General features: G+C 39.0%; 1 protein-coding gene across 1 annotated transcript; it reads left to right on the forward strand.

The window, feature by feature from the left end:
* The first annotated feature begins 1296 nt into the window (after window positions 1–1296).
* LOC149021817 (uncharacterized) lies at window positions 1297–24311 on the forward strand. The gene is made up of 15 exons (XM_089147504.1): window positions 1297–1417; window positions 3942–4023; window positions 9361–9701; window positions 9841–9991; window positions 13710–14050; window positions 14218–14337; window positions 14680–14839; window positions 16414–16763; window positions 17377–17527; window positions 17786–18126; window positions 18198–18330; window positions 18558–18895; window positions 18964–19114; window positions 23099–23433; window positions 23503–24311. Exons 3-15 carry the CDS (start codon window positions 9369–9371, stop codon window positions 24100–24102), a joined length of 3504 nt encoding a protein of 1167 aa, XP_089003630.1. The 5' UTR covers window positions 1297–1417; window positions 3942–4023; window positions 9361–9368; the 3' UTR covers window positions 24103–24311.
* Window positions 24312–24970: the final 659 nt, after the last annotated feature.

The following is a 24970-nucleotide window of genomic DNA, read 5'->3' on the forward strand; positions in this document are numbered from 1 at the left end:
TATATCTTATTTTATTTGAAACTAATAGTGTTAATAAGGGTGTCAATTCATACTATATGCTATTTATCAAAAGCGAAACTGAAACCGTGCCATTTATACCGTACCAAAATAAATATGACAAGGTGTCGGTATGATAGTTGTTCCATTTAATAAATAGTTGGACAAAATGATATAAATGAATCATAACGCATCAATATGGTATAGGAACCATTTTGTACCAACAAATATGATAGGGCATACTTGTACAATTTTGTATTCGGCATGATATGGATATGAAATAAATTTGTTCAATACTATACTAATACCGTATCAAACACTAGTTTCTTACTCAACTGAATTTTTCTTTTCTTTTTGCCAAAAAATAAATAAATTTATATTACACTCTCCATACTAATCTTTGTGGAGGTTATACAATAAAAAGAGATGGAACATTCCACCATTCCCTAGAGAAAGAACATTCCCCAGCACTACAAGGTAAATAGTTTGCATATACATTATTGGATCTATCGACAAAGCGAAAACTACCAAATCAAAACCTATAACGAGCTTCTAAATATCATGAAGGATGTCGCAACTTGCCTATTCTAGAGGAGGGGACTACCTGTTTAGGGCACCTATAACTGACTGACAATCAGAATGAACTAGAAGCTTAGACACTTGAATTGACTTGACAAGTATTAAGCCATCTCTAATTGCCTGTAGCTTAAAAGCGAGACAGACATTCCCTACTTGGTGAAGCTCTTGTTGCAAGAAAACTTCCATGACCATCTCAAAGAACACATACTCATTCTCCTTCCCTGCTCTTTTTGTTCCATGCACCATCTACAAGAACCTAAAACGAAATACATAAATTGACACCGTAGTTGATACGGGAAATCTACCAAAAAAAAAAAGTTGATACGGGAATAACTTCTATATTAGACGCAGCGGAGGACACAAAATAATGATGGATATCAACAAATAAAGGCCAAAAGGATTGCAATGTGTTGAGTCATGGAGGGTATTCTTCCCTTGAACAAAGTTGAATTTCTAGTCTTCCAAATAAACCAACATAATGTACTCTTAACTCATATTTAGTTCGCATGAGTCACCTTTGAATTGCCACATATGATTGTTTTTTCATTTCCAATTTCCAAAACACATTTGAGTGTTAGGGGCTAGGAGATGTACCTTGCAAAACTAGGGATATCTATGTAATTTGCTTTAAATAAATAAAAAAATAAATAAAAATAAATAAAAATAAAATAAAAAAAAATAAAAACACACACACAGAGACACACCCTCCCTCTCATGGTTTCCTTCGCGACCAAACAAGCCTCCTACGTGTTGTGCTGCTATTCCGGGGTAGGGTTGCCCTTTGCCTTCTCCTACCATCATCAGGCGCCAAAATGCAAATCGTTCTTCGCAAAAAGTAGAGGTGAGAACTGAGAAGTGTCTGCATGTTTATTCCTCTTCGCATTTGCCCATTTCTCTCCTTCAATGTGTTTTTCATCTTTATTTTGTTTACGTTTCTGGGTAAATTTGGATTGAGACCTGCTCTTCTGGGTCTTAGTGTAATGCTGTGTTTTTTTTCCCCACTATGACTCTCTTCTTTCAGTTATTTGCTCCTCTTTGATTCTCTGAAACCGCTCTCCTTCTGAAGGTTTTGTTTGTTTTTGAGATCCATGTAAGTGTTTAATGACATCGAAAAACGACAATACAGTTTTCCAGAATGGATTTTATCAAGCAGGGAATTGTTATTGCTACTCTGGACGATTTGAAATCTACTCAGTGTCAGCTTAAGCTCAAAATGAGACCAAGGTCGAATCAATTAGTCCTTCTGATGGGAATAAAGAGCTTTAGAATCCTTTTCCCATGAAAATTCTTCAGAATTTCTTAGTTCTTATAGTGTTGAACAATTATTTTGTAAGCAAAACCCACGCTTTCCGTTGTATTTGGGCAGCCACAACTGTATGAGAATCTTACCATACTTCATCCTCCCATCATTGTTTCTGTAGGACACTGTTTAAGCAACTGAACTCATGACATAATGCCATGATGAAACCCATCTAACCATCTCGTAATCCAAATCACAGGGCACCAATTCAATGGATTACCCAAAAAGGGAAGGAGAATTTTTAAAAAAATCTAACCTTGATCTATCCATATCTTACTGTTTCTGTAAGCCTGATATGGGAGCATTCAACTTGCTAGCTTCAATAGAGAAGCAGGAGCCTCATCTAATCACCTGGTAATCAATATCATTAGCAAAGCATAATTAGGAACCCAAGCAGGAGAATGTAATTTACATACTTTCTGTTGTACACTTTGAAAAGTTGAAAAAGGGAAAAGGAAGGAACACAATTAGACGAAATTCTCTGTTGCTTGTCATTGGCTGAATCTAAGTTTCACATTTAATAAAACCTGTGAGGAAGATATAACATCCTAGTGGTTAGTGAATACAATGAGACTTTGCAGTTCACCTTGCGACTTTCCAAAGTAAGGTTTTAACTGATCTTGATGTGTTTAATTGGCATGACATTGGATTTCTGCAGACATGAATAGATGTTCATGAAAGGGTCAATTTAAGCTATCTGGGAGTATCAAAATGAAAAATCTGACAAATGTTACATCAGATCTTTGTATCGCAGTGGGATGCCTAAGCGTGTCTTGTGAAACAAAATTAAATATAACAAAGAATGTTGGCAACCAGGCAGCAACCTGGCTGATGAAAATAACTACTCACAGAATGGGAGTAGTACTTTCAGGGAAGTTAAGATGAGATACCATGTGGCTCTCACATAGCAAAGAACATGGATGGTGGGCTGAAATTGAGTCATCATAGCATGCAACTATGATGGCCTGCTTCAATGTATAGCTTATTTGCAATGTGCATGAATCATGTTGCTTTGCTGAGATTGTAACTAAACTGACTCAAAGGACGAATGCCTATGACTGAACTGGTCACTTCACTGCTAAACGAGGGTGTTGACTACGTTGAAAGACTAGGTCATTGCCCATGCTTCTCTTTTTGGTTTTAACACTATTCTGCTATCAGAATAGGTGCAGATGGTTTTTTGATGTTCTAAGTTATCATTTAGCATTCCATTAAATAGGTGAGTTTGGTGAAGAAAGAATCCACAGTGAAGCATGTTGTGAAGCCTACCATGATATAATTAGAAGAAACCCATAAATTGCTGGAGAAGTGCATCTGAGCTCTTAGTAACCCTAGGCCACTTAATTCAGTTGCCAAAACTAGTGTGGTGTACATGTGTCAACACAATCTAGTGATTGCTGCTTGTTGAATTAGTAATGTTTCTGTGTGAAATTGAGTTTTTAGTTTTAGTTGACAAAGGGACCAAAAACGTGTTACTGAGTTAGAGAACAACAATAATGATCTATAGTTGGCAATGGGTTTTGTCATTTTGTTGGGTTATTTCCGAACTGTTAGATTGTGTGGACTCTATGAATATATCATATATGAGGTCATTTGTGCACAGACATGCTCCTGCTTGCTCAGTCTTTCTTCGTCATTTTCTTCCCTCCTACTCCACCTTCAATGTGATTGTGGAATGGTGTGGACTACCTTTGATATAAATGCAAGAATAAGCAGACAACTTTAATTACAGCAATGGGCCAAATTCTATTTAATTGCATAATGGAGGAAGAAAAGGGAACTTTAGAAGCTGAGTTATGTTTCTGGAAACAGCCAAGCTTTATGCTTAGGATGATTTTAATAGTATCTGTCGCTAATTTCTTCATGATTATTGCTTGCTGCTTTGAAGGTAACTCTGGTTGTTTTCTTATAAATGGTTGCAACTATATGCAGGTTGGCTAGGCCTAGTGATGTTTAAGAGACATCATTTTTGTACATTTATTGCTTCAGGATTCCATTTCTTCTGATTATCTTCCAATTTTCTTTTTATCAAAGTTTGAAGATCATTTTATATTCTTATGCTCAGGAAATGCCTCTAGATGAAGCGGGGGCAAGATCAAGGTTTGAAGTATCCTTTTGTATCTGCTGATACATATTGTTTCTTCAAGGTACCAAATAGAATATCTAAACACTGTTGTTATTAGTACATGTAGAAACCTCATCTTTCCTATACAACCAATTGAATGTACTTGTCTTTTCCTGCTTTTTTTTGGGGTTGAATAGTCTTGTCCTACATTGTTCTTTTTATGCATGCTATATTTTATATTTTATTTTTTTATAATGTATTATGGTTCAAAACTACATTTTGCATACATACTATGCATTTCCATATATCGCGTATTTGTGTCTCTTTGATACAATACGATTTAAATCATCCCTTCCATTGGGTAAGGCTGTGTACATTATGACCCACCTCAGACTCAGCAGTCTCATGCATTGGGTACATCCCCCTTTTTTCTTCCTGATGGTGAGGGGATCCTTTATTTTCATTTCTAATTCTTAGAGATGTATTGTTTCATTTATGATTTTAGTGTTTTCTTAAACTTATGTAATTAGGATACTTACCTCATCTCTGAGTTAAATTTTGATACCATGTGAAATTGGGAATATATTTACATGTAAGCATGAGGGAAGTTTAATTATTATGAAACCAGTCTTAGGTAGCCATAAGTGAGTTCCTTTTTCCATTGGATTATTGGAATGCCATAGGTGTTTATCCACTGGAGGGATTGTTATTCACATTAGCTAGGGAGTGGTTTTTGTAACCTTTGATGAAATTTGACGAAATAGGAATTGAAATGTTTTATTCTTCAGTATCTTATTCAGAACTTTACAATCAATATATACACAACTGCTATCTATGAAATAGGAAAGAATATCCCACCTAGAAGATTAGAATAGAAGATTACAATCAATGAGTAATCTACCTAGAATAGAAGATTGCAATAATAAGAAAAATATCTGTAATAGAACATTACAATCTGATCTACTTAGATTAAAGATACTAATAAAATATTATGATATGATTCTAAGATTTTCCACACTCCCCCTCAAGCTGGTGAATAGGCATTCTCCATTCACAGCTTGGATATGCATTTTTGAAAGGCTAAGCTGCTCAATCCTTTAGTAAGTACATCAGCAAGTTGACTATGTGTAGACACATACGGCGTACAAATCAGTCCGCTATCCAGCTTCTCTTTGATGAAGTGTCTGTCAATCTCAATGTGCTTGGTTCGGTCATGTTGAACAGGGTTATGTGCTATACTGATTGCTGACTTGTTGTCACAGTATAGTCTCATTGGTCCACCCCATTCAACCTTTAGGTCTTCTAAGATAATCTTCAACCAAAGTAATTCACATATTCCTTGAGCCATTGCACGAAATTCAGCTTCTGCACCTGACCGAGCCACAACATTCTGCTTCTTGCTCCTCCATGTCACAAGACTGCCACCAAGAAATGTGCAATATCTTTTGGTCGACCTTCTATCTACTGCTGACCCTGCATAATCAACATTAGTGTATGCTTCTAATATCATTCCTTTATTCCTTCTAAATAAAAGGCCTCTCCCTGGCGTCCCTTTTAAATATTGTAGCACACGGTGAGCTGCATGCAAGTGAATTTCCTTTGATTTGTGCATGAATTGGCTGATTACACTAACTCGCATATGCTATGTGCCGGCCTTGTGTGAGACAAGTAGATTAGTCTTCCTACTAGTCTTTGATACATCTCTCGGTCCACAACAACATCTTCTTCTGCATTCCCAAGTTTACTGTTGGGATCTATTGGAGTGCTTGCTGGTTTACACGTGGCCATTCCTGTTTCTTTAAGGAGATCAGTGATATACTTTTGTTGAGAGATGAAAATGCCTTGTTGAGAGTGAGCAATTTCAATGCCAAGGAAGTATTTTAATCTTCTTAAAGCCTTGATCTCAAATTCCTTAGCCAAGCATTGAGTCAAATTTTGTTTCTCTTTTTCTTCATTTCCTGTCACTATTATGTCATCAACATACACAAGTAGTGCCGTGACTCCCCCAGATGATGAGTGCTTGATGAACAATGTATGGTCTCTTTGACTTTGCTTGTAACCCATACTAATCATGACTTTAGTAAATCTGCCAAACCATGCCCGCGGTGACTGTTTGAGTCCATATAAGGCCTTTTTTAACTTGCATACAATATTAGCAGCTAAATCCTTCTCATAACCCGGTGGAACCTCCATGTAAATTTCTTCCTTTAGTTCACCATGCAAGAATACATTTTTAACATCAAATTGTTGCAAGTCCCAACCATAATTTGCCGCCAAGGATAGTAAGATTCTGACAGTATTCATTTTTGCAACTGGAGCAAATGTTTCAAGGTAGTCAATCCTGTAAGTCTGGGTGTAGCCCTTGGCTACCAACCTTGCTTTGTACCTTTCTAAAGATCCATCTGGTCGATACTTCAATGTATATACCCATTTGCACCCCACAGGTTTCTTCCCTTTTGGTAATCTTACAAGTTCCCATGTTCCATTGCTTTCTAATGCTTCCATCTCCACATTCATAGCTTGCTTCCACTCCTTATTGGATAAAGCCTCAGATAAGGTGTTAGGAATGGCAATGGTGTTTAAACTTACCAGAGAGGCTCTATGAGATGGGGAAAAATGTTTAAAGGACAAGAATTGGGCAAGAGGGTATATGGGTTTCGTTGTGCATTCTCTAGTGCCTTTCCTATTGGCAATAGGAAGGTCTAGTTCATTACTATCTGTGGGCACATCGAATTCGGTTTGTAGTGAAGGATTAGTCATTTGTACCTCATTTCCAGAATTTGGATTGGAGTCTTGAACTTGCACTGATTTTGGAACAAGATTCTTCTTCCTTGAGAACACCTTTCCTTTGCCAAATCTCACATGCTCAATATCAGAAATAGGCTCATTCATTTTAAAGTTTGACATATGTTCATGTTGTTCATAGTTTGACACAGGTGAGTCTGACACAAGTTTAGGTTGTTCACAGTTTGACTCAGGTGACATAGTGAAGTATTTGGGAGTGAACTCTAAGTCAAGTAAGGAATTCCCATTCTTATCTTCCATTATTGAATGCTCCCCCTGAAGATGAGGTGTGGAAAAATAAGACTTATGTTCATGAAAAGTGACATCAATGGAAACATAGAACCTTTTTGAAGGAGGGTGATAGCACTTATAGCCCTTTTGAGTGGAGGAATATCCTATAAATAAACATTTGAGTGCTCTAGGATCTAATTTACCCCGATGTGGTCCATGAATATGAACAAATGAGACACACCCAAAAATTCGAGGAACAAGGTTTTTTGTCGTTTTTAGGTTTGGGTAGAACTGGGAAAGGACATCCATTGGACTCTTGAATCCTAAGACTCTCGAAGGCAGCCGATTTATGAGATGAGTTGCTGTGAGGACTGCTTCCCCCCAAAATGACTTAGGCACATTGTATTGGAATAGGGAGGCTCTAGTTACATCAAGAAGGTGGCCATTTTTTCGTTCAGCTACTCCGTTTTGTTGTGGGGTATCAACGCACGATGACTCATGTATAATTCCCTCCCTTTGAAAGAATGGAGTTAGAATTTGATTGAAATAATCTCTGGCATTATCAGATCTAAATCTTTTTATACTAACTCCAAATTGGTTTTTAACCATGGAATGGAAGTTGGGAAGAACACGACTAACATCGGATTTATTTTTTAGTAGAAAAATCCATGATACACGAGTGCAATCATCAATGAATGACAAGAACCACCTAGCCCCAGACACATTAGGAATTCTAGAAGGACCCCAAATATCACTATGAATGAGATAAAAGGGGATGGAACTTCTTTTCTTGCTTAAAGGAAGTGGTACACGCTTGTGTTTAGCAAGCTCACACACATCACAACGAAACTCATCGACATGTATGCCTTGAAACAAAGAAGGAAACAAAAGATTGATTACCCTAAAGGAAGGATGTCCAAGTCTATGATGGTAAAGCCAGATTTTTTCTTTATTGGTTTGAGAAGGACTACCATTAGTAGCATGTGATTGGCTTGGTGCCTCAAGGTAGTAGAGTCCATCCCTTTCTCTAGCATGTCCAATCGTCCTCCCCGAATCCTTGTCCTGAAATATACAATGACTATGGTGAAAGACTACATTACAATGTAAATCTTGCGTGAGTTTCTTCACAGAAACGAGATTTGTAGATAGTCTAGGAACATGTAGGACATTTTTCAAGGTGAGGGATGAGTTGAGCTCAATATTTCCAGTTCACCCATGAGTAGTTAACGAGCCATCAGCAGTAGAGCTATCTTCCTACTACTTGGACGGGAGAATATGTGGTGAAAATATTTGGTGAGTGTGTCATGTGGTCAGTTGCACCTGAATCTATGATCCAGGGGCTTGGAAGAGAATTACTAGAGACATTTAATCCAATAGAAAGTGGAAACTCACCTGAATATGCCAAAGAACATGTACCTGGTTTTTGTTAAGGTTGCTCAAAAGAGTTTTTACACGTTCTATGTCCTCTTGATTAAGGCTAGCAACCTCTTTATTAGTGACTTCAAGTTGCTGTGTAGATGTAACATGCGCCTGACCATTATTTCCAGATTGCTCTCCTTTGTGCCGCCACTCTTGGCTAGGAGGTTTACCATGAAGTTTCCAGCATCTTTCCCGTGTGTGACGAGCTTTCTTGCAGTAGGTACACCATGGATTGTCTTTGTTTTGCAATTCTCCATTCTGTAGATTTTTTATTTTCTGATCAAATGCAGTCCCGAAAGTAACCTCTCTTGGTTCTGACATACTCTTTGTAGGTGCTTAAAAATAGTATGTGAAACAGTAACCAAAGATGCAATAGAATGACAGATAAGGCGGAGAAATAAAAAATCTGTTTTTCAGGTAAGGAAAAATAAACAGAACAGAGCTGAATAAAGAATGGCGATAAAGGCCAAAGGAAGAATAACCTGTGTGTGGCGGAAACTCCAAAGATTAAAGGCAATGAAGGCCTGAAAGCTGGACAGCAATCCCAAGATTGGTTGGCTCTGATGCCATAATGAAATAGGAATTGAAATGTTTTATTCTTCAGTATCTTATTCAGAAATTTACAATCAATATATACACAACTGCTATCTGTGAATTAGGAAAGAATATCCTACCTAGAAGATTAGAATAAATGAGAAATCTACCTAGAATAGAAGATTACAATCAATGAGTAATCTACCTAGAATAGAAGATTGCAATAATAAGAAAAATACCTGTAATAGAATATTACAATCTGATCTACTTAGATTAAAGATACTAATAAAATATTATGATATGATTCTAAGATTTTCCACAACCTTAATGCTTAATCTAGCACACTGTAGTGGTGAGCATAAATGATGCTATTAGTTTATGTCTCATTTGAAGAGGGAAATGTTTGAATTAATAAGATGCTTATTTTCACTTTCTTCTTTTAAACTTGCAGTTGAAGGAATGAGCAGCCAAATGCCCACCACTGGGGAGCGATCAAGGACATATTGGACACCGCCCATGGAACGTTATTTCATCGATCTTATGCTTGACCAGATGCATAGAGGAAATAAGATTGGTCATACATTTAATAAACAAGCATGGACTGATATGCTCACTTGGTTCAATGCGAAATTTGGATCCCAATATGACAAAGATGTTTTGAAGGGTCGGTACACTAATCTGTGGAAGCAATTTAATGATGTAAAGATCCTGCTTGGGCAGAATGGGTTTGCCTGGGATGAGACACGACAAATGGTATCAGCTGATGATTTTGTGTGGGATTCATACATCAAGGTGCATTGCTTGTTTTATTCTAATTCAAAATAACTTTGTTGTTTTGTTGACAATTAGCCGACCCCATTTAGTTGGGATAAAGTTGAGCTGAGTACCATGTTGTTGTCAATCGTAACTAACTTGTGTAAAATGTATAAAGGCACACCCAGATGCACGATCCTACAAGACTAAAACACTTTTGAACTATAATGATTTGTATGTGATATTTGGATATGCAACTGCTGATGGAAGGTACAGCCGTTCAAGTCATGACGTAGACAATGACGATGAGTTACTAGCAGTAAAGATCGGTGAGTTGATGTTTTTTATTTTCTTTCTTTCATTAAATATATTTTCTGATATCCAGCCAGTGTTCCGAATGTCAACTTCAATTCACACTTCACTTTCAGGAATTGTGGTACTTTTTGATGGGCTTTTTATATTATTCCTCAAATAATGGGAACTCTGGTAGAAAGAATAATGTTAGAATGTAAAGGGCAAAAAGAGGTCTCAGGACTGAGAGTTTTGGGAAAGGATTTGCCAGAATTTTATTTCCCTTATTCCTACTCTTGTACACTATTATTGTAAGTATTGTTTTTTGGGGCCTTCACCACTCACATGAAGACTCTGCTGCAGTTTGCTTTTATGGCTTCTGGTTCTCCATTCTTTTCTTCTGATTAACAAAAAAAAAGGGAAAGTTTTAGGTGAATGCAATGAAAATAACTACATGGAACCTACATATAAGAATTGTGGTGCTAAGGACTAGGTATAATAGATTTCCACTTATGTTATTTTACTTCTACTTTATTACTTTTCTATATGAGTCTTGTACAAGAAGGTCACTTCATTTAAAATTCTATACTCCAAATCCTTTATCATTATAATGCCCACTTTCTTCCACTACCAAGTATTTGAGCTAGCTCACTCTTCAGTCCAACAATGAACAAAAATGCTTTCAAGACTGGCCAACACATTATGATGATTAGTTTCTAACTATCTGGTCTAAGGTGCAAATGATTTGAGTATGAAAACTACAAATGTACAAATATACATGTATCATGCTTTTGTCATGGTGGTTAAGTCATTAACTTGTTTCCTAGTGGCTAGAGTTCAAGTTGGAATTCTTGCATGTGGTTCTTTATGGTTCCCAAATAAATAAACTTGAAGATTGGGTCCTTATCATTATCACTAGGTAATAGACATATCTCCCAAATTAGCTCTGGTTTTTCCTTGAAACTAGCTTGAGAATCGATTTTGGTGGTTTGGAATCCGGCGGAATCCTTATTTTGTGCCTTGCGCTTCATCCACTTGGTCAGTTGGTCATCCATCTGCTGCACTACCTCTGAAGGTGGCTTGGGAATTCGCCGGATCACTGATGTTAACTTAGCTTGCCTTTTCAAACTTATCTGGAAAATTGCTTCAAAGCATGATTTTATCTGGGTTAGGTGGGTCTATTTCTTTCCTTCTCTGGTTTGATTCCTTCTGGACTGTTCTTATGCCCTCCAACCCTTCATGGGTTTGGAGGAAAATTCTTTTGCTGCTCCCCCACGCCATCTTTGCTAGTTCTACCTTCATCTCCTTGGCTCTTCCACATCCTTTGGGCTTCATCTATGGCATCCGATGGGCATTCTCTTTAACGACTTTGGTCCCCGCATTGTCTATGACCCGTATCCCAAATCCACCCCCTTGTTAGACTTCATCTCAATTGGATCCTTGATTCCTATTCCCCTCCCCATTCTCACATAGGTTTGGGAATCTCTCCCCCCCCCCCTTCTCTAGCTCCATTCATCAGCCTGGAACCTTCTCAGATCCCACAACCCTAAGCCCCCCTAGCCCCCATTGGTTTGGTTCAAAGGCTACATCTCCCGGTCCTCTCCACCCAATCCTTCCTTGTTGATTGCCACATCCTCACTAACCCCAATTGCATACTCTGTTGGACCAGTTTGGAGAACCTTGAACACCTTTTCTTTTCTTGTCCCTTCTCTAGATCTATCTGGGGAAAAGCCCTAGCTTCCATTTGGCCCCTTTCGAGGCGTTCCTAAGGGTTTACTTGAGATTGGTCTTGGATTTTGAGAAACTTTTTAGGTACTTCCATTTGTAATTGAATTGATAAGCTAGTGTACTGTGCCCATAGTTGTCCGGCGCAGGCGTGCAGCGGTTTAGGCAAGATCAATCACATATGGTGGGCGTTTTAGCGAAATTTTGCACCACACCAACATCTACTACAATAAAAAAACTAATATCAAAGCTGGACCTCCAAATTCCCACGAAACCCCGCAGGGGGGGGGGGGGGTTGGGTTTTTTTTTTTTTTTATAGACAGGATTTGGAATGCCATCTATTTTGATGTTTTCTTCTAGACTATTAGCTATCCCCTATCCCCCTGTTGATGATACCCCGAGGAACAGGCCTATGTTGTCTCCTGGGGTCTTAGTTCTTCTTTTTGGTCTTCTTCTAAGACCTTGTTCTCTTGTCTCCTTTTCGTTTATTATAATTATTTATTCATCCAAAAAAAAGACAGACTCGTTCAGATTGATGTGTTTATAGCTCCTCTTTCCATGTTCTGAATAAGCAAGGATTACAGAAGTTGCTGATCATCTGTTCATTCTTTCAGAGTCATCTAATATATGGATAAGATGACAGTTGACTACCAGACAGTAACTACTAATCTTGACTCTTACGTTCATATGGATCATGTTGTGCTTGCTGTCTACTATTCCAGCAGTCTGACCATCGGCTTCAGTGATTCACTTAAAACATTATTTAGCAGGTTGTCAAATTACTATGGCTCCCCTATCTCGGATTGAGACAGTAGCAACATCCCTTTTGTCTGTGGTTTGACTTTAAGGTGCATTGAATGACTGGGGGACCCCTAATGGGGTATGCTCTTTAGAACCATAGGACTTCTTAGAAGTTAGTGGACTTCACAGAAAGAAAAAACATAGACATTATTAAAGGTGTAATTTGCTTGTGAGATGATGTTTTTTTGCCCCCAAATCAATTGCAAATAACATTCACTATATTTTGAAATTGCATCCTTGTGTGCAAATCATTGGGAATCTATAACAAAATGGCATACTCGGAGTAGAAGGCTTCTGCCACTGTGGGGTCTGACCATCGGCTCTGATGATTTATTGAATCATTATTGAGCTGGCTGTCAAATTACTATTCCTCCCCTATCTCAGATTGAGACAGTACCAAAATTCATTTTGTCTGTGGTTTGACTTAAGGTGCATTGGATTACTGGGGACCCCTATTGGGATATGCTTTATGGAACCTTAGGACTACCTAAAAGTAAGTGGACTTTTCGGGAAGAAAAAACAGACATTAATAAAGGTGTAATTGTCTTGTGAAATGATTTCCCCCCCCCCCCCCCAAAATCAATTGCAAATGACGTTCACTAGATTTTGAAATTGCATCCTCGGGTGCAAATCATTGGTGAATCTATAACAGAAGGGCATATCCAGCACAGAAGGCTTCTGCCACTGTGGGGTCTGTGAGGTCATAATGCACACAGCCTTACCCCTGCTTTCACAGAATGGCTGTTTGTGAACTTCTAGTATCTTCATAACTTAATAAAAAAAAAATATAAGTACCCAATTCTATTAATTCTTTAAATGGTGCAGAAATGACTGTTTGAATTCTTGATGCAAAAAATTTATGATATTCCTGATTTTCAAATTTTGATCAATATCATACCTCTTTGTTTCCTCTCATTTGTCTTTGTTACTGAATTGACCCATAAGATCTATTTTTGGCCTTTGCGGATCTAGGTCAAGCGGAAGTCTCATGTATGTATGGCAATGAGATGAGTACTGCTATTACTGAGTATAACTTATTGTTTTCCATTTGGAACTAATGTTGGGGTATGTTGAGCCTTTCAACATGCTGATGTCCTATGTCAAAATTCATGATTATATTTCGTAGATTTCTCTGAACCACTCTGTGTGGTATTGAATGAACTAGAAGTTTAATGTTGGTTTAACAACCAAACACATGATTTGTCATTGACAGTTTTTGTAAATTTTCAGGGGAAGGAAGAGGTACTCAAGGATTTACAACTAATGAGCATAAAAGGACAGACTGGACACCACCAATGGATCTTTACTTTATTGATCTTATGTTGGACCAATTACAGAGAGGAAATAAGATCAATCATACATTCAACAAACAAGCATGGACTGATATGGTAATTGCATTCAATGAGAATTTCAATTCTCAATATGGAAAGAGAGTTCTGAGACATCGGTACAAGAAGCTGTGGAAGTACTGCAATGACATTACAGTCCTCCTAGAGCAGAGTGGTTTTTACTGGGATGAATTACAACATAAAGTAACAGCTGATCATGACATCTGGGATGCTTATATCAAGGTTTGTAGCATATAGATATAATCGTGTACATTTTCTATATTTATTGAAGTAGCTGCAAGGGATGCTTATGTCAAGGTTTTTCTGTTTGTAGCATATAGGTATAATCTTATACATTTTCTATATTTATCGAAGCAGCTGCAGCTCACATTTGGTAAATATGCATGTAGGCACATCCACATGTACGATCATATAGAACAAGAACCTTCCCGAATTATAAAGATTTGTGTTTGATATATGGAAATGAAATTACTGGTGGAAGATGTAGCAATTCGGATCAAGGAAAAATATCTTGAAGATGATGCCGTATTAGTAAAGACTGGTGAGTTTCAATTTTATACCATGAACCTAGGTTTCCTCATCTGTAGTATGTAAGAGAGTTATAGTTACACCATATGAATGAAGTTCTTCTTTATAGCTCAAATTTCATTGTCAATTTCAGTTCTCTCAAAGGAAATATTTTAGCATTTGAATAATTTTGTCTTAGTAGCCCCCCAGCCCTCCAAAAAAAAAAAAGAGTTAAAAAGTATGATCAAGGTATTACATTTCGGAAAAACTACGCGTACTGGAAAAACAAAATTCCCTCCAAAATCTAAAAGTTTTAGATTTCGGTGAAATTTTGGTAATTTCAGTCAAATTTCGAAAATTTCTCTGAAATCTTGAAAATTCCGGTGAAATTTTGGAAATTCCAAGGGGTTGTACCATATAGGGCTTATGGATATGCTGCAGCATATGGTGGTTCATCTACTGATTGTAGTAGCATGTTTGTATATGGGTATGGAGATGGATCAGGTATTTGGTTTGTGATTCCATCTTTGGATATCCATTAGGACCAGCACAACCAGTTATGATAGTGACGGACTATATGGATAACTTTTTCCATACCATGTCATGGTATGCTTTTGTCTTGAATTAGAGTACTGATGTATCCAACCCGACACATACTTACTTGTATATTGAATTCTACTTCTTGTATTTTGGTGTTGCATTTGGATGTCAAAATTTCCCCAAAGTTTTGGTATTTCGGTCTAGTGAAATTTTGCACCTTGAGTATGATAAGAATAAACCAGTCCAGCCTGGTTTCTCAATATATTAGACCTGATTAAAATGGTAAAACACTTAAAACTGACGTTGATCTGAAACAGTTTGTGAAATGGGCAGTTTGAATACCATCAGTCTAGTTGTGCCTTTGAAAGGCTCTATACAAACATATAAAACAAAATATCCAGAAAAAGGAAAAATGACTGACATGGGCTAAAATGTTCCACAATGAATGATAAAACCATAGAATTTTCAGATACCCATCCTTCATTCCCTAAACAAAAGAAACTGTTTGACTAACTTAAAAGAAATCTATGTAAAAAGTTTGGGAACTATTAGCATCAAGATGTATGAGGACCACATGACCATAGTTTATGTATGGTGGATTACTTTGAAACTCTTGAATTTTTAGTGATTAGCCCTTGGAAGTGGAAAGTATATGATTATGTCATGTTCTATGTCTGCCAACAAGCATCTTCGGCCTTGCAGTATGGCTGTTTCAGTGCATAGAAGAGCTTCTGTTTTTATTTTTATGAATCTATGATGCTGCTCTTTTAAGTTGTCATTCTTTCCCTTCGCAATAGAATGAATAGTTGGAGTGGGAGAATTGATATACTTTTTTCCTCAACTCTCTTCTCTCTCTCTCTCTCTCTCTCTCCCCCTTCTCTTTCTGATGTCAAAACAAGTATTTTTTTGCTCCATATTTTTCATGTGATGGAATGTCTCTATTAATCTAAGTTCGTATGAGAGAGTGATCAACCAAAACTGGTAAAGAAATCATTTGTGAGAGAGAGAGAGGATCTTGCTCCCTGTGTAGGAACAAGTATTAGGTAAATGAAACCTTGCTCCAAATATTTGTGGCAACAAAGAATAAGAAGGTTCTGTTCCAAAACCACAAACTAGAGTATCCAGACTGCCAAGCCAATATATGAGATTTTGAGCATTGATATCCTTCCTCAACGTTGACAAGCCAATCAATCCAGTGAGACAACCTGTTATTTTTAGGTGTATAGGTTGGCTAATTTAGATCCGTGTCGGTTTAGATTGAGAAATTTGGCTGACGTAGGGTCTGGACTGACTGGATGGGTGTCTACTATTTGAATGTTTAGTTCTGGTGTTGGTTTGAAACTTAATACAATCTCCACTATGTTTTTCTGCCAGCCTGCTTATGCTTGTGTCGTTGATTGAATTACATCTTTAGCAGATTTCCCCTCTAAAGAATTTTTCATTCACCAATAAAATTTGGTTTCGGAACTTGACATGTTTTTTTTTTCTTTCAATGTTAATCTTTCTATTTTCTAATAGTTCTATCAAACTTGTAGCAGATGGGAGGGAGAGGGAAAGAGAGAGTGAAGCCCCGACCAGCACTGATCGTTCTAGGACATATTGGACACCACCAATGGACCGTTACTTTATTGAACTACTGCTGGAACAGGTGAATGCTGGGAATAAAATCGGTCATACATTCATTACTCAAGCCTGGGTTCATATGATCACATCATTCAATGAAAAGTTTGGAGTACAGCATGACAAAGACGTGTTGAAAAATCGCTACAAACATTTAAGGAGGCAATACAAGGATATAACTGCCCTTCTTGAGCAAAGTACATTTTCCTGGGATGAAACACGCCAAATGGTTATGGCTGATGATCATGTTTGGGATGCTTATATTAAGGTAAGCCTGCAACTCAATCTAATTCTCTAACTTTTGTGTGATGTTGTTGAGCCCAGATCTGGAGCCTGTTGGAAAAGTGGGTTTTCTTCATTGTCTTCTGCTCCATCCCATCAAAGAAAGGGGAAACTATAGATGAGGATTTATTGAAATATTTCATATGTAGTAGGCAGTAGAAATATGTCCATATGGTGCCATTTTCTATGAATCATTCAAAGTAATTTGATTATCATTCATGGTGGAGTATGAATGCAAATCATGCAATTATTACAAGTGTGCTTCAAATTTCAAATAGTGTTGGCTCTGTTTCAAATAGCTGCCTATAGTGTTATATCCACTATTTATGTAGTTGGATGGAAATTTTTGGGCTTGGAATGGATTCTGATAAGGATCCATGGAAGGGAGAGAGTCTAGGTGCTCTTGGGGGGGGGGGGGTCATGGAGGGGGTAGATCCTTGCCGGAGAAGAGCAGTTTGCCTTACCTAACAGTAGCCAGAAGAAGCAGGCTCTTCATTGTTCTCTTGGTCCAAATCTTCTTTTCTCTGATCAGGATTTGTTACTATGTGGACCGCAGGTATTATTGTTAGTTGCCATTGACTTACATACATCTTTTGCAGGACCACCCTGATGCTCGATCATACAGAATCAAAACTGTGCCAAACTATAATAGTCTGTGCTTGATATATGGAAAAGAAACTACTGATGGGAGATACAGTCGTTTGGCTCATGCTACTGACAATGACAATGATTTCTCAGGACTGAAATTCGGTACTTTTATCTCTTTGAATCATTTCCTTATATATGCTTCCTTAGGTAAGGCAATTACTAGCACTATTGTCTCAAGACAGGGATATCAATTGAAGCTATCCTGAATGTTTGATGGAGCATGGCCTACTAGCAACAATAATAACAACATACTACTACGAATTGATGGTTTATTTTGAATTGCATAACTTGGCTAGTATAATATGATAGTTTTTTGGTCATATAGTTTTACTAGAGAAATGATTTTCAGTTACATCATAGGAAATGGAATGGATAGCCAAGCAAGCAGTCGTAGTGACCGCTCAAGAACTGATTGGACACCCTCAATGGACCGTTATTTTGTTGATCTTATGCTAGAACAAGTGCAGAAAGGGAATAAATTTGATAATACATTCAACAAAAAAGCATGGACTGAAATGATCACAATGTTTAATGCCAAATTTGGATCCCAACATGACAAAGATGTCTTGAGAAGCCGGTATAAAAATATGAGGAAGCAGTACAACAATATGAAGTTTCTTCTTCAACAAAATGGGTTTTCTTGGGATGACACACGACAAATGGTAATGGCTAATGATGATGTTTGGGATGCTTATATCAAGGTGTGTTGTTTGTTCACTTTAGTCTCATAAAATATTGTTGATAGCAAATAGCTTATACAAAATATATGTAGGAACATCCTGATGCAAAATCCTTCAGAACTAAAACCAAGTCAAACTATACTGAATTGTGTGTGATTTATGGGGACTCAAATGCTGGAGGAGACAAGTTCACAGGGCACTGTGAAGTCCTAAGGAAACTGACTGGTGAGTTTCTTATGCTGAACACCACATTTACAAGACAAGGTAAATGTATCTGTATGGAATATGGACTCCAGTCTCCAGCCAGAGGGGCATATTTGCCTGCAATGGCTTGGAATATTTCGGTTAGAAAGAAGAGGCCATGGAGTACCCTACCAGTCAGACAGTTCTCCTAAACACGTACTGCATGTTAGCGAGTAGTTGCCTTAATGGATGGTTTTCTCTACTTGCAGGTGAGGGAAAGGATGAAGCCCCGGCAAATATTGATCGTCCAAGAACAGATTGGACGCCACCTATGGACCATTATTTTATTGACCTTATGTTGGATCAGGTGCATAGGGGGAATATGATTGATCATAAATTCAACAAAGATGCATGGACTGATATGACCACATTGTTCAATGCAAATTTTGGATCTCTACATGATAAAGATATTTTGAAAAGCCGCTATAAAAATTTGAGGAAACGATACAATGATATGAAAATGCTCCTTGATCAGGGTGGATTTGCTTGGGATGAAGCACGGCATATTATAACTGCTGATGATGATGTTTGGGATGCATTTATCAAGGTTTGCTGCTTCTTCAAGATGTATTATGTTGTCCTATTAATGCAGTAGCTTACATATTACACATGCAGAAGCGCCCTGATGTGCGATCCTACCGGATTAAAACCATGCCAAACTATAAAGCTCTGTGCCTGATATATGGTAACTTGATGGTTGAGCAGCAATGGAGCCCCTCAGGACATGCTATAGGCTTTGATGATGACATCCTGGGAGTACTAATTGGTTTGTTCCTCAACCCCCAACACATTCCCTCCCTCCCTTTGTTTTCTCCTTTCCCTTTTTGGATGTCTTCTTTATATATGAACCTAGATGACTAGATCACCTTATTCGACATGTATGGGCATTGCTTCTGTCTGTATATTTATGCTTGGATAGGACATGAATGGTAGGATCTCACAGTTCAGTTGAAAATGCATTGTTAAGAGATGATGATGATGACTATTCCTTTTTATTTCTGGGTGAGTCAATAGGAAGGTTTTTTTTTTATTATTTTAATTTATTTTATTTTATTTTTAGGGTGAATAAAATATATTGAACGACAAGAAGAGGAAACAAAAAGAGGAAAGAGGGGGGGGGGGAACGGATCAAGAAGAGGATCTCAAGGTAGTAGAGAGTCCCCAGGATCTAACAATAAGCCTAGTCCTTGGGGAATTTGCCACAAGGGGGTGGAGAAGAGACGAAAGCCTAGAAGAAATATCAAAATAGTTGGCCTTCCAAATCAAGTCTAAGGGGTGAAATTTGGAGGTCCATCTCCTGAGGTTGCGCTCCCACCACAAGTGGTGGATGGTGGCTCCAAAGACTAGCTTACCTACTTGGTCACAGATAAAGGAACCTGAAAATATTCTCAAGATCCAATTCCAATCACTAACAAAACCACGAGGGTGCCTTGACCAAGGTCAAATAAAGGAGATGGCTAAGGACAAAAGCGAGCGGGGGAAAGGGCAAGAGAAAAAAGGTGATCTCAGTTCTCTGAATCTATCCCATAGAAAATGCAGGTGGGGTCAACCAAGATGTGGCGGTTATTAAGGAAGGATTGGTGGGGAGGGCTAAGTTGAGGGCTCTCCAAAGGGTAAGGGAATGATGAGGGATGTGGCCTTTGAACCAAACTAGGGAGGCCCCGGGGACACGGGGAGATGGGGGTCGGATGAGGCTCCAAGTTGAAGAGGTTGTGAAGGATTTGGTGGGAGAGGGAAGCTATATGGTGAGATCATAAGCAAAGGGTGAGAGGGGAGAAAGGGAATCTTAGACATGCAAGAGGTTGGGGGTGGGGGTGGGGGGAGGGGGACCAAGAGCCATTAAAATTGAATGAAGATAGGATGGCGTCTTTAGGGATGTGGGTTTCATATACCAAAGGGGGAATGAGAAGAGAGTACAAAATGCCCATCGGATGCCCCGAATCAAGCCAAAAAGAGGGGGAGGATCTTGAAGATATTAGGATAATGATAGATGGCAAGGCCCTAGGACGGAGAAGGAGGAGCTTTCTCCAGACCCAGGAAGGGTTAGAGGGGATAGGGGAGGACCTGATGGAGTCCGATTTGAGAAGGTAGGAGTAGACCCAAGAAACCCAGATGGAGTTTTACTTGAGGCAATTTTCCAAATGAGTTTCAGAAGGCAGGCTATGTTGACATCCATGATGCGTCGGATGTTAAGGCCTCCTTCAGAGGTAGGGCGGCAGGTATCGGACCAGCTGATAGGGTGGAGGAATCGGGAGGACTCTCGGCCTTTCCAGAGGAAGGCGCAAAAGAGGGATTCCATGGTGTGGATAGAGGATTTAGGAAGGGAGAAAATTCCACGCCTAAGAGAGATAGGAAAATTTGAAGAACCAATCGAATAAGCACCACCCTACATGCAAAGGAGAGAAGCTTTCCTTTCCAGAGCTGGATCTTTTTCCTAATGTGGTCCAACATCGGGGAGCAATGGTGGCGGGTGAACCTACTAGGGATGAGAGGGAGACCAAGATAGGTAACGAGGAAGGACCCAGGTTTGAAGCAAGAGAGTAGGAGGAGGGAGGATTGAATATAGTCGGAGACACCCGTGAGGAAGATGGTAGATTTCTCAAGGTTGACTTGAAGACCAGAGAGGGACTGGAAGGAGGAGAGGATAGAGGAGATAAAGGGGTGGTCCGCCTTAGAGAAAATCATAAGATCATTAGCAAAGGCAAGATGGGTAAGCTTAAGGGCTTTGCACTTGGGGATGAGAGAGATAAAGAGTTGATCAGTTTTGGCTTAGAGGAGGCGGGAGAGGAATTCTAGAGCTAAGGAGAAAAGGTAGGTGGCGAGAGGGCAACCTTGGTGGATTCCCACTTTGGAAGGAAAGAAGCCGGCAGGGGAGCCATTGGTGATGATAAAGAAAGTAAGGGTGGAGATGTAGATTTCGATCCAATGGACAAAGGAGGGGGGAAAGCCCATGGTGGAAAGAACCTCGCTAATGAAGTCCCAACGGATAGAGTCAAAGGCTTTGTGGAGGTCAACCTTTAGGAGGGCCTCAGAGGAGTGAGAAGCATGGACGAAGCCTCTAACAATCTCCACACAAAGGAGAATGTTATCCGAGGTACTATAACCAAAGATGAAAGCTGATTGGTTAGCACTAACTAGCGAGGACATGATTGTTTGATCCAGTTAGCGAGGATTTTGGAGATGTATTTGCACAGGAGATTGCAAATGGAGATAGGGTGAAAATCAGAGAGGGAAGAGGCTCCAGGCTTTTTGGGGTTCAAGCAGATGAAAGTTTGGTTGATGGAAGAGAGATGGGAAAGGTTAAAGAAAAAGCTACGAATGGCCCTTACTAGGTCCTCCTTTATAAAATCCTAAGTGGCTAGGAAGAAGCCCATACTTAATCCATCAGGGCCAGGGGCCCGGTTGGCTTTATGAGATCGAATGGCTGAAATGATTTCCTCAGAAGAGGGAATGGAACATAGGCATCCATGAAGGGAGGGGTCAACAAATTTGTTAAGGAGAGGGAGTTCTCCTTCTCATCCAGTGAAGGGTTAAGAGTGTCGCTTTGGAGGAGGGTTTGGATCCTAGAGAGCTCAGAGCGACAACTAGAGATTCTAGAGGAAATATTCCTAACAGAGGAGTTCTAGGGTCGAAGGGCAATTTTGGTGTTTCTCAGCTTACGAGCGAAGGCTACAAGGGGAAGAGAGTGGCAGTGGACCAGCTAGAGCCAAGTAGACTAGATAGTAGTGAGGAAAGAGGCTTCAGAGGTCCACATGTCAAAGAACTTAAAGGGCTTGGGGCCAAAAGAAGGGGGGGTGGGGTTGAGTATATGGAGGTGGCAAGGGGAATGGTCCGACAGAGTTGAAGGGTCAAAGAAAGCATAGGAAGAGGGGAAGTAGGCAAGCCATGAGTCATTTGCCATGAAGCAATCCAACGTAGCGGCGATACGGGCATCGCCGGTCCTACGATTTTGCCGAGTAAGGAAATGGCCAAATCAACGAAGATCGAAGAGGCCCGCATCATCAATGCACGAGTTGAAAGCTTTGATAGCCATCAGGTCGGGGACTCGGCCACCCAATCTCTCATGCGAGAAACAAACGGAATTGAAGTCACCGCCAATGCCCCAGGGAAGCCTGACTGTAGAAGAGGAGATGGAACGGATATCATTCCAAAGAGGGGTATGATCCAGAGCACAGTTAAAACCGTAAATGATGGTATGGAAAAAGGGGGGCCCCGCAGGCGGAGAGAGGCTAAGGTGCATGAATTAGGGAGAAGAAGATAAGAGAGTGGCAAGGAATTTGGACGGGTCCCAGAGGATCCAAATATGACCATTATGACCATTTGGAGAGAGGTTGGAGTTGGAGAGAAAGGATCAAGAGGGGGTGATCAATCGGGAATCCAATGAGCATTATCACTCTAAACATGGGTCTCGAGGAGGGCACAAAAAGAGGCTTTTGAAGTGCGGAGAGTGTTTTTGACTTTGGCTTGTTTTGCAAGGGAGTTGAGACCCCTAACATTCCAAATTAAAATATTAGTCATTAAAACAACTCGAGGTGCGGGCCACAGAGGAGCTGCAAGGGAAAACATCATGGAAAGCTAAGTTAACCAAATTATCATCAATAATAGGGAGGTTAGTTAGTATAGGTGAGTTAGAATGTGCATTTTCTGGTATGACAAATGCAGACAAATGCAGCTTGTGTATTGAAAATCATTACATTTGTTTTTGAATAAATACTTTTAAAAATAACTAATACATTTTCTGGATTTGTAGAAGGGAATGATGCCGAGGCCATTGCTGACAGTGACTGCCTGAGTACTGATTGGACACAGCCAATGTACCATTATTTTATTGAACTTATGCTAGAGCAGGTGCAAAGAGGGAATAAGATTGGTAATACATTCAATGAGCAGGCATGGACACACATGATTACATCATTCAATGTGAAATTCACATATCAATACGGAAAAGATGCTTTTGAAAGTCGGTATGATATCCTGAGGAAGCAATATAATGATATTATGGTTGTGCTTGAACAAAGCGGGTTTTTAGGGGATCCACAGGAAACAATAATAGCAGATAAGAATCACTGGAATGCTTTCATCCAGGTATGGTGTGTACTCTTCCAAATCATTTTACTTACTTTTATGGTATTATCTCACGCATGGTGTTTGCAGGCAGGCCCAGATGTTCTTGCGTACAGAACTATAATCTTGGAAAAATTTAGAGATTTGTCAATTATATATGGAAACAGGGCATTTTGTGGAGGGGACAGTAATTCAATGCAACATGTAGATGTTGATCGTTATAAATTAGAAAGGGAGAACGGTGGAGGGTCTCTAGGTTCTGAATTGTCAGTCATGTCAGATTCCCCAAGAGATCCATCAAATGATGTGCAGGATTCATCAGGTGGGAAAATGGATTCGTCTGACCAAAAGAAGAAACGTCGATCTTTGATGCAAGCAACTTCTCAATCTTCTTGTAAAGTTCAGAGAACTGGTGAAGGATCAATAGATGCTCTCTCTGAAATGTCTGATATGGTAACATCTTTACACAATGGGAAAGAGAATAAGAATTTTGCCCCTATTGAAAATGTGATCATTGAGCTTCAAGCTCTACCTGATATAGATGATGAGCTTCTGTTGGATGCGTGCGATCTTTTGGAAGACGAGAAAAAAGCAAAGACATTTTTGGCATTGGATGTTTCACTTAAAAAGAAGTGGTTACTGAGGAAGCTTCGTCCTCAGAAGAGCCCCTCTGTTCCCGGTAGTGCTTAAAATTTTCCTCAATTCTTTTTCAAATGGTTTACTTTTATAAGTTGGTTTTGGTTTATCTTTCTTGTAGAACTGTTCTTGTACAGTTCAAATCATTTCAAGTTAGGCAAAATTTTGAGCAATCCGTGTATCCAGGTTCGGATCAGCTGGATAAGCTGCTCCTGCTATCCATCACAAACAACTAAATTATTTCAAAAGCCTTAAGATATTCATTCAAGATCAATGCTTTCTCTGGTTGGTTGATTCTCTAAATTCAATTTCTTTGCAGAGAAAGATCTTATTATCTCTGATCTTGGTGGGTTGTCAATCTACACCCGTTCCTGGTTCAGTTGTCCTTTAAATGCAAACACTACTGTGCTTAAAAAATGTTCTTAAACCATACAATGATGTTTGGTAGATCTGTTTAAACCATACTATATTGTTTTTCAAATGTGAGGGCATGAAGATTGGAGAGATGGAAGTGTTTGTTCTTCTCTCCTCTTTAGAATTTACTAAACCTTCGGTAGAAATTTTTGGAAAAGAGAAGTTCTATTTGGAACCAGTTTTTTGGATTAAAAAATTATTATAAAAATCAACAAGACAAATTTTTTGGTGGTTCAAAAAAAGAGGTCTGTCAGATTTGTTTGCACACTAAAAATAGATTAGCATACATTTTTTTTCCCGGTTCCACCAGCTCGACAAACCCTAGAAACAAGGCATAGAAACACTACCAAACGGGCCCTCACAGTATTACATTGATTTACCTATAGTAGGATTAATCGGTTCAGTCCAATTTTTTTTTATCAGTTCGATTGGAGATTCTGGGTTATTTTGGGATTTCTTTTAATCTTGATTTCTTGTTGTTTTTCACTCGAAGATAAGTACCAAAGTA

The sequence above is a fragment of the Hakea prostrata genome, chromosome 3 (genome assembly GCF_041222555.1).
Source record: "Hakea prostrata isolate BN-2017 chromosome 3, UWA_Hpros_2, whole genome shotgun sequence".
Taxonomy (NCBI): domain Eukaryota; kingdom Viridiplantae; phylum Streptophyta; class Magnoliopsida; order Proteales; family Proteaceae; genus Hakea; species Hakea prostrata.

What these genes read in the sequence shown, in the direction of transcription:
- LOC149021817 (XM_089147504.1), top strand. Translation starts at nt 9,369, where the DNA reads ATGAGCAGCCAAATGCCCACCACTGGGGAGCGATCAAGGACATATTGG. An exon ending in GTTACTAGCAGTAAAGATCG is followed by an intron (nt 9,992 to 13,709) that starts GTGAGTTGATGT and finishes GTAAATTTTCAG; the next exon opens with GGGAAGGAAGAGGTACTCAA. An exon ending in CATCCTGGGAGTACTAATTG is followed by an intron (nt 19,115 to 23,098) that starts GTTTGTTCCTCA and finishes CTGGATTTGTAG; the next exon opens with AAGGGAATGATGCCGAGGCC.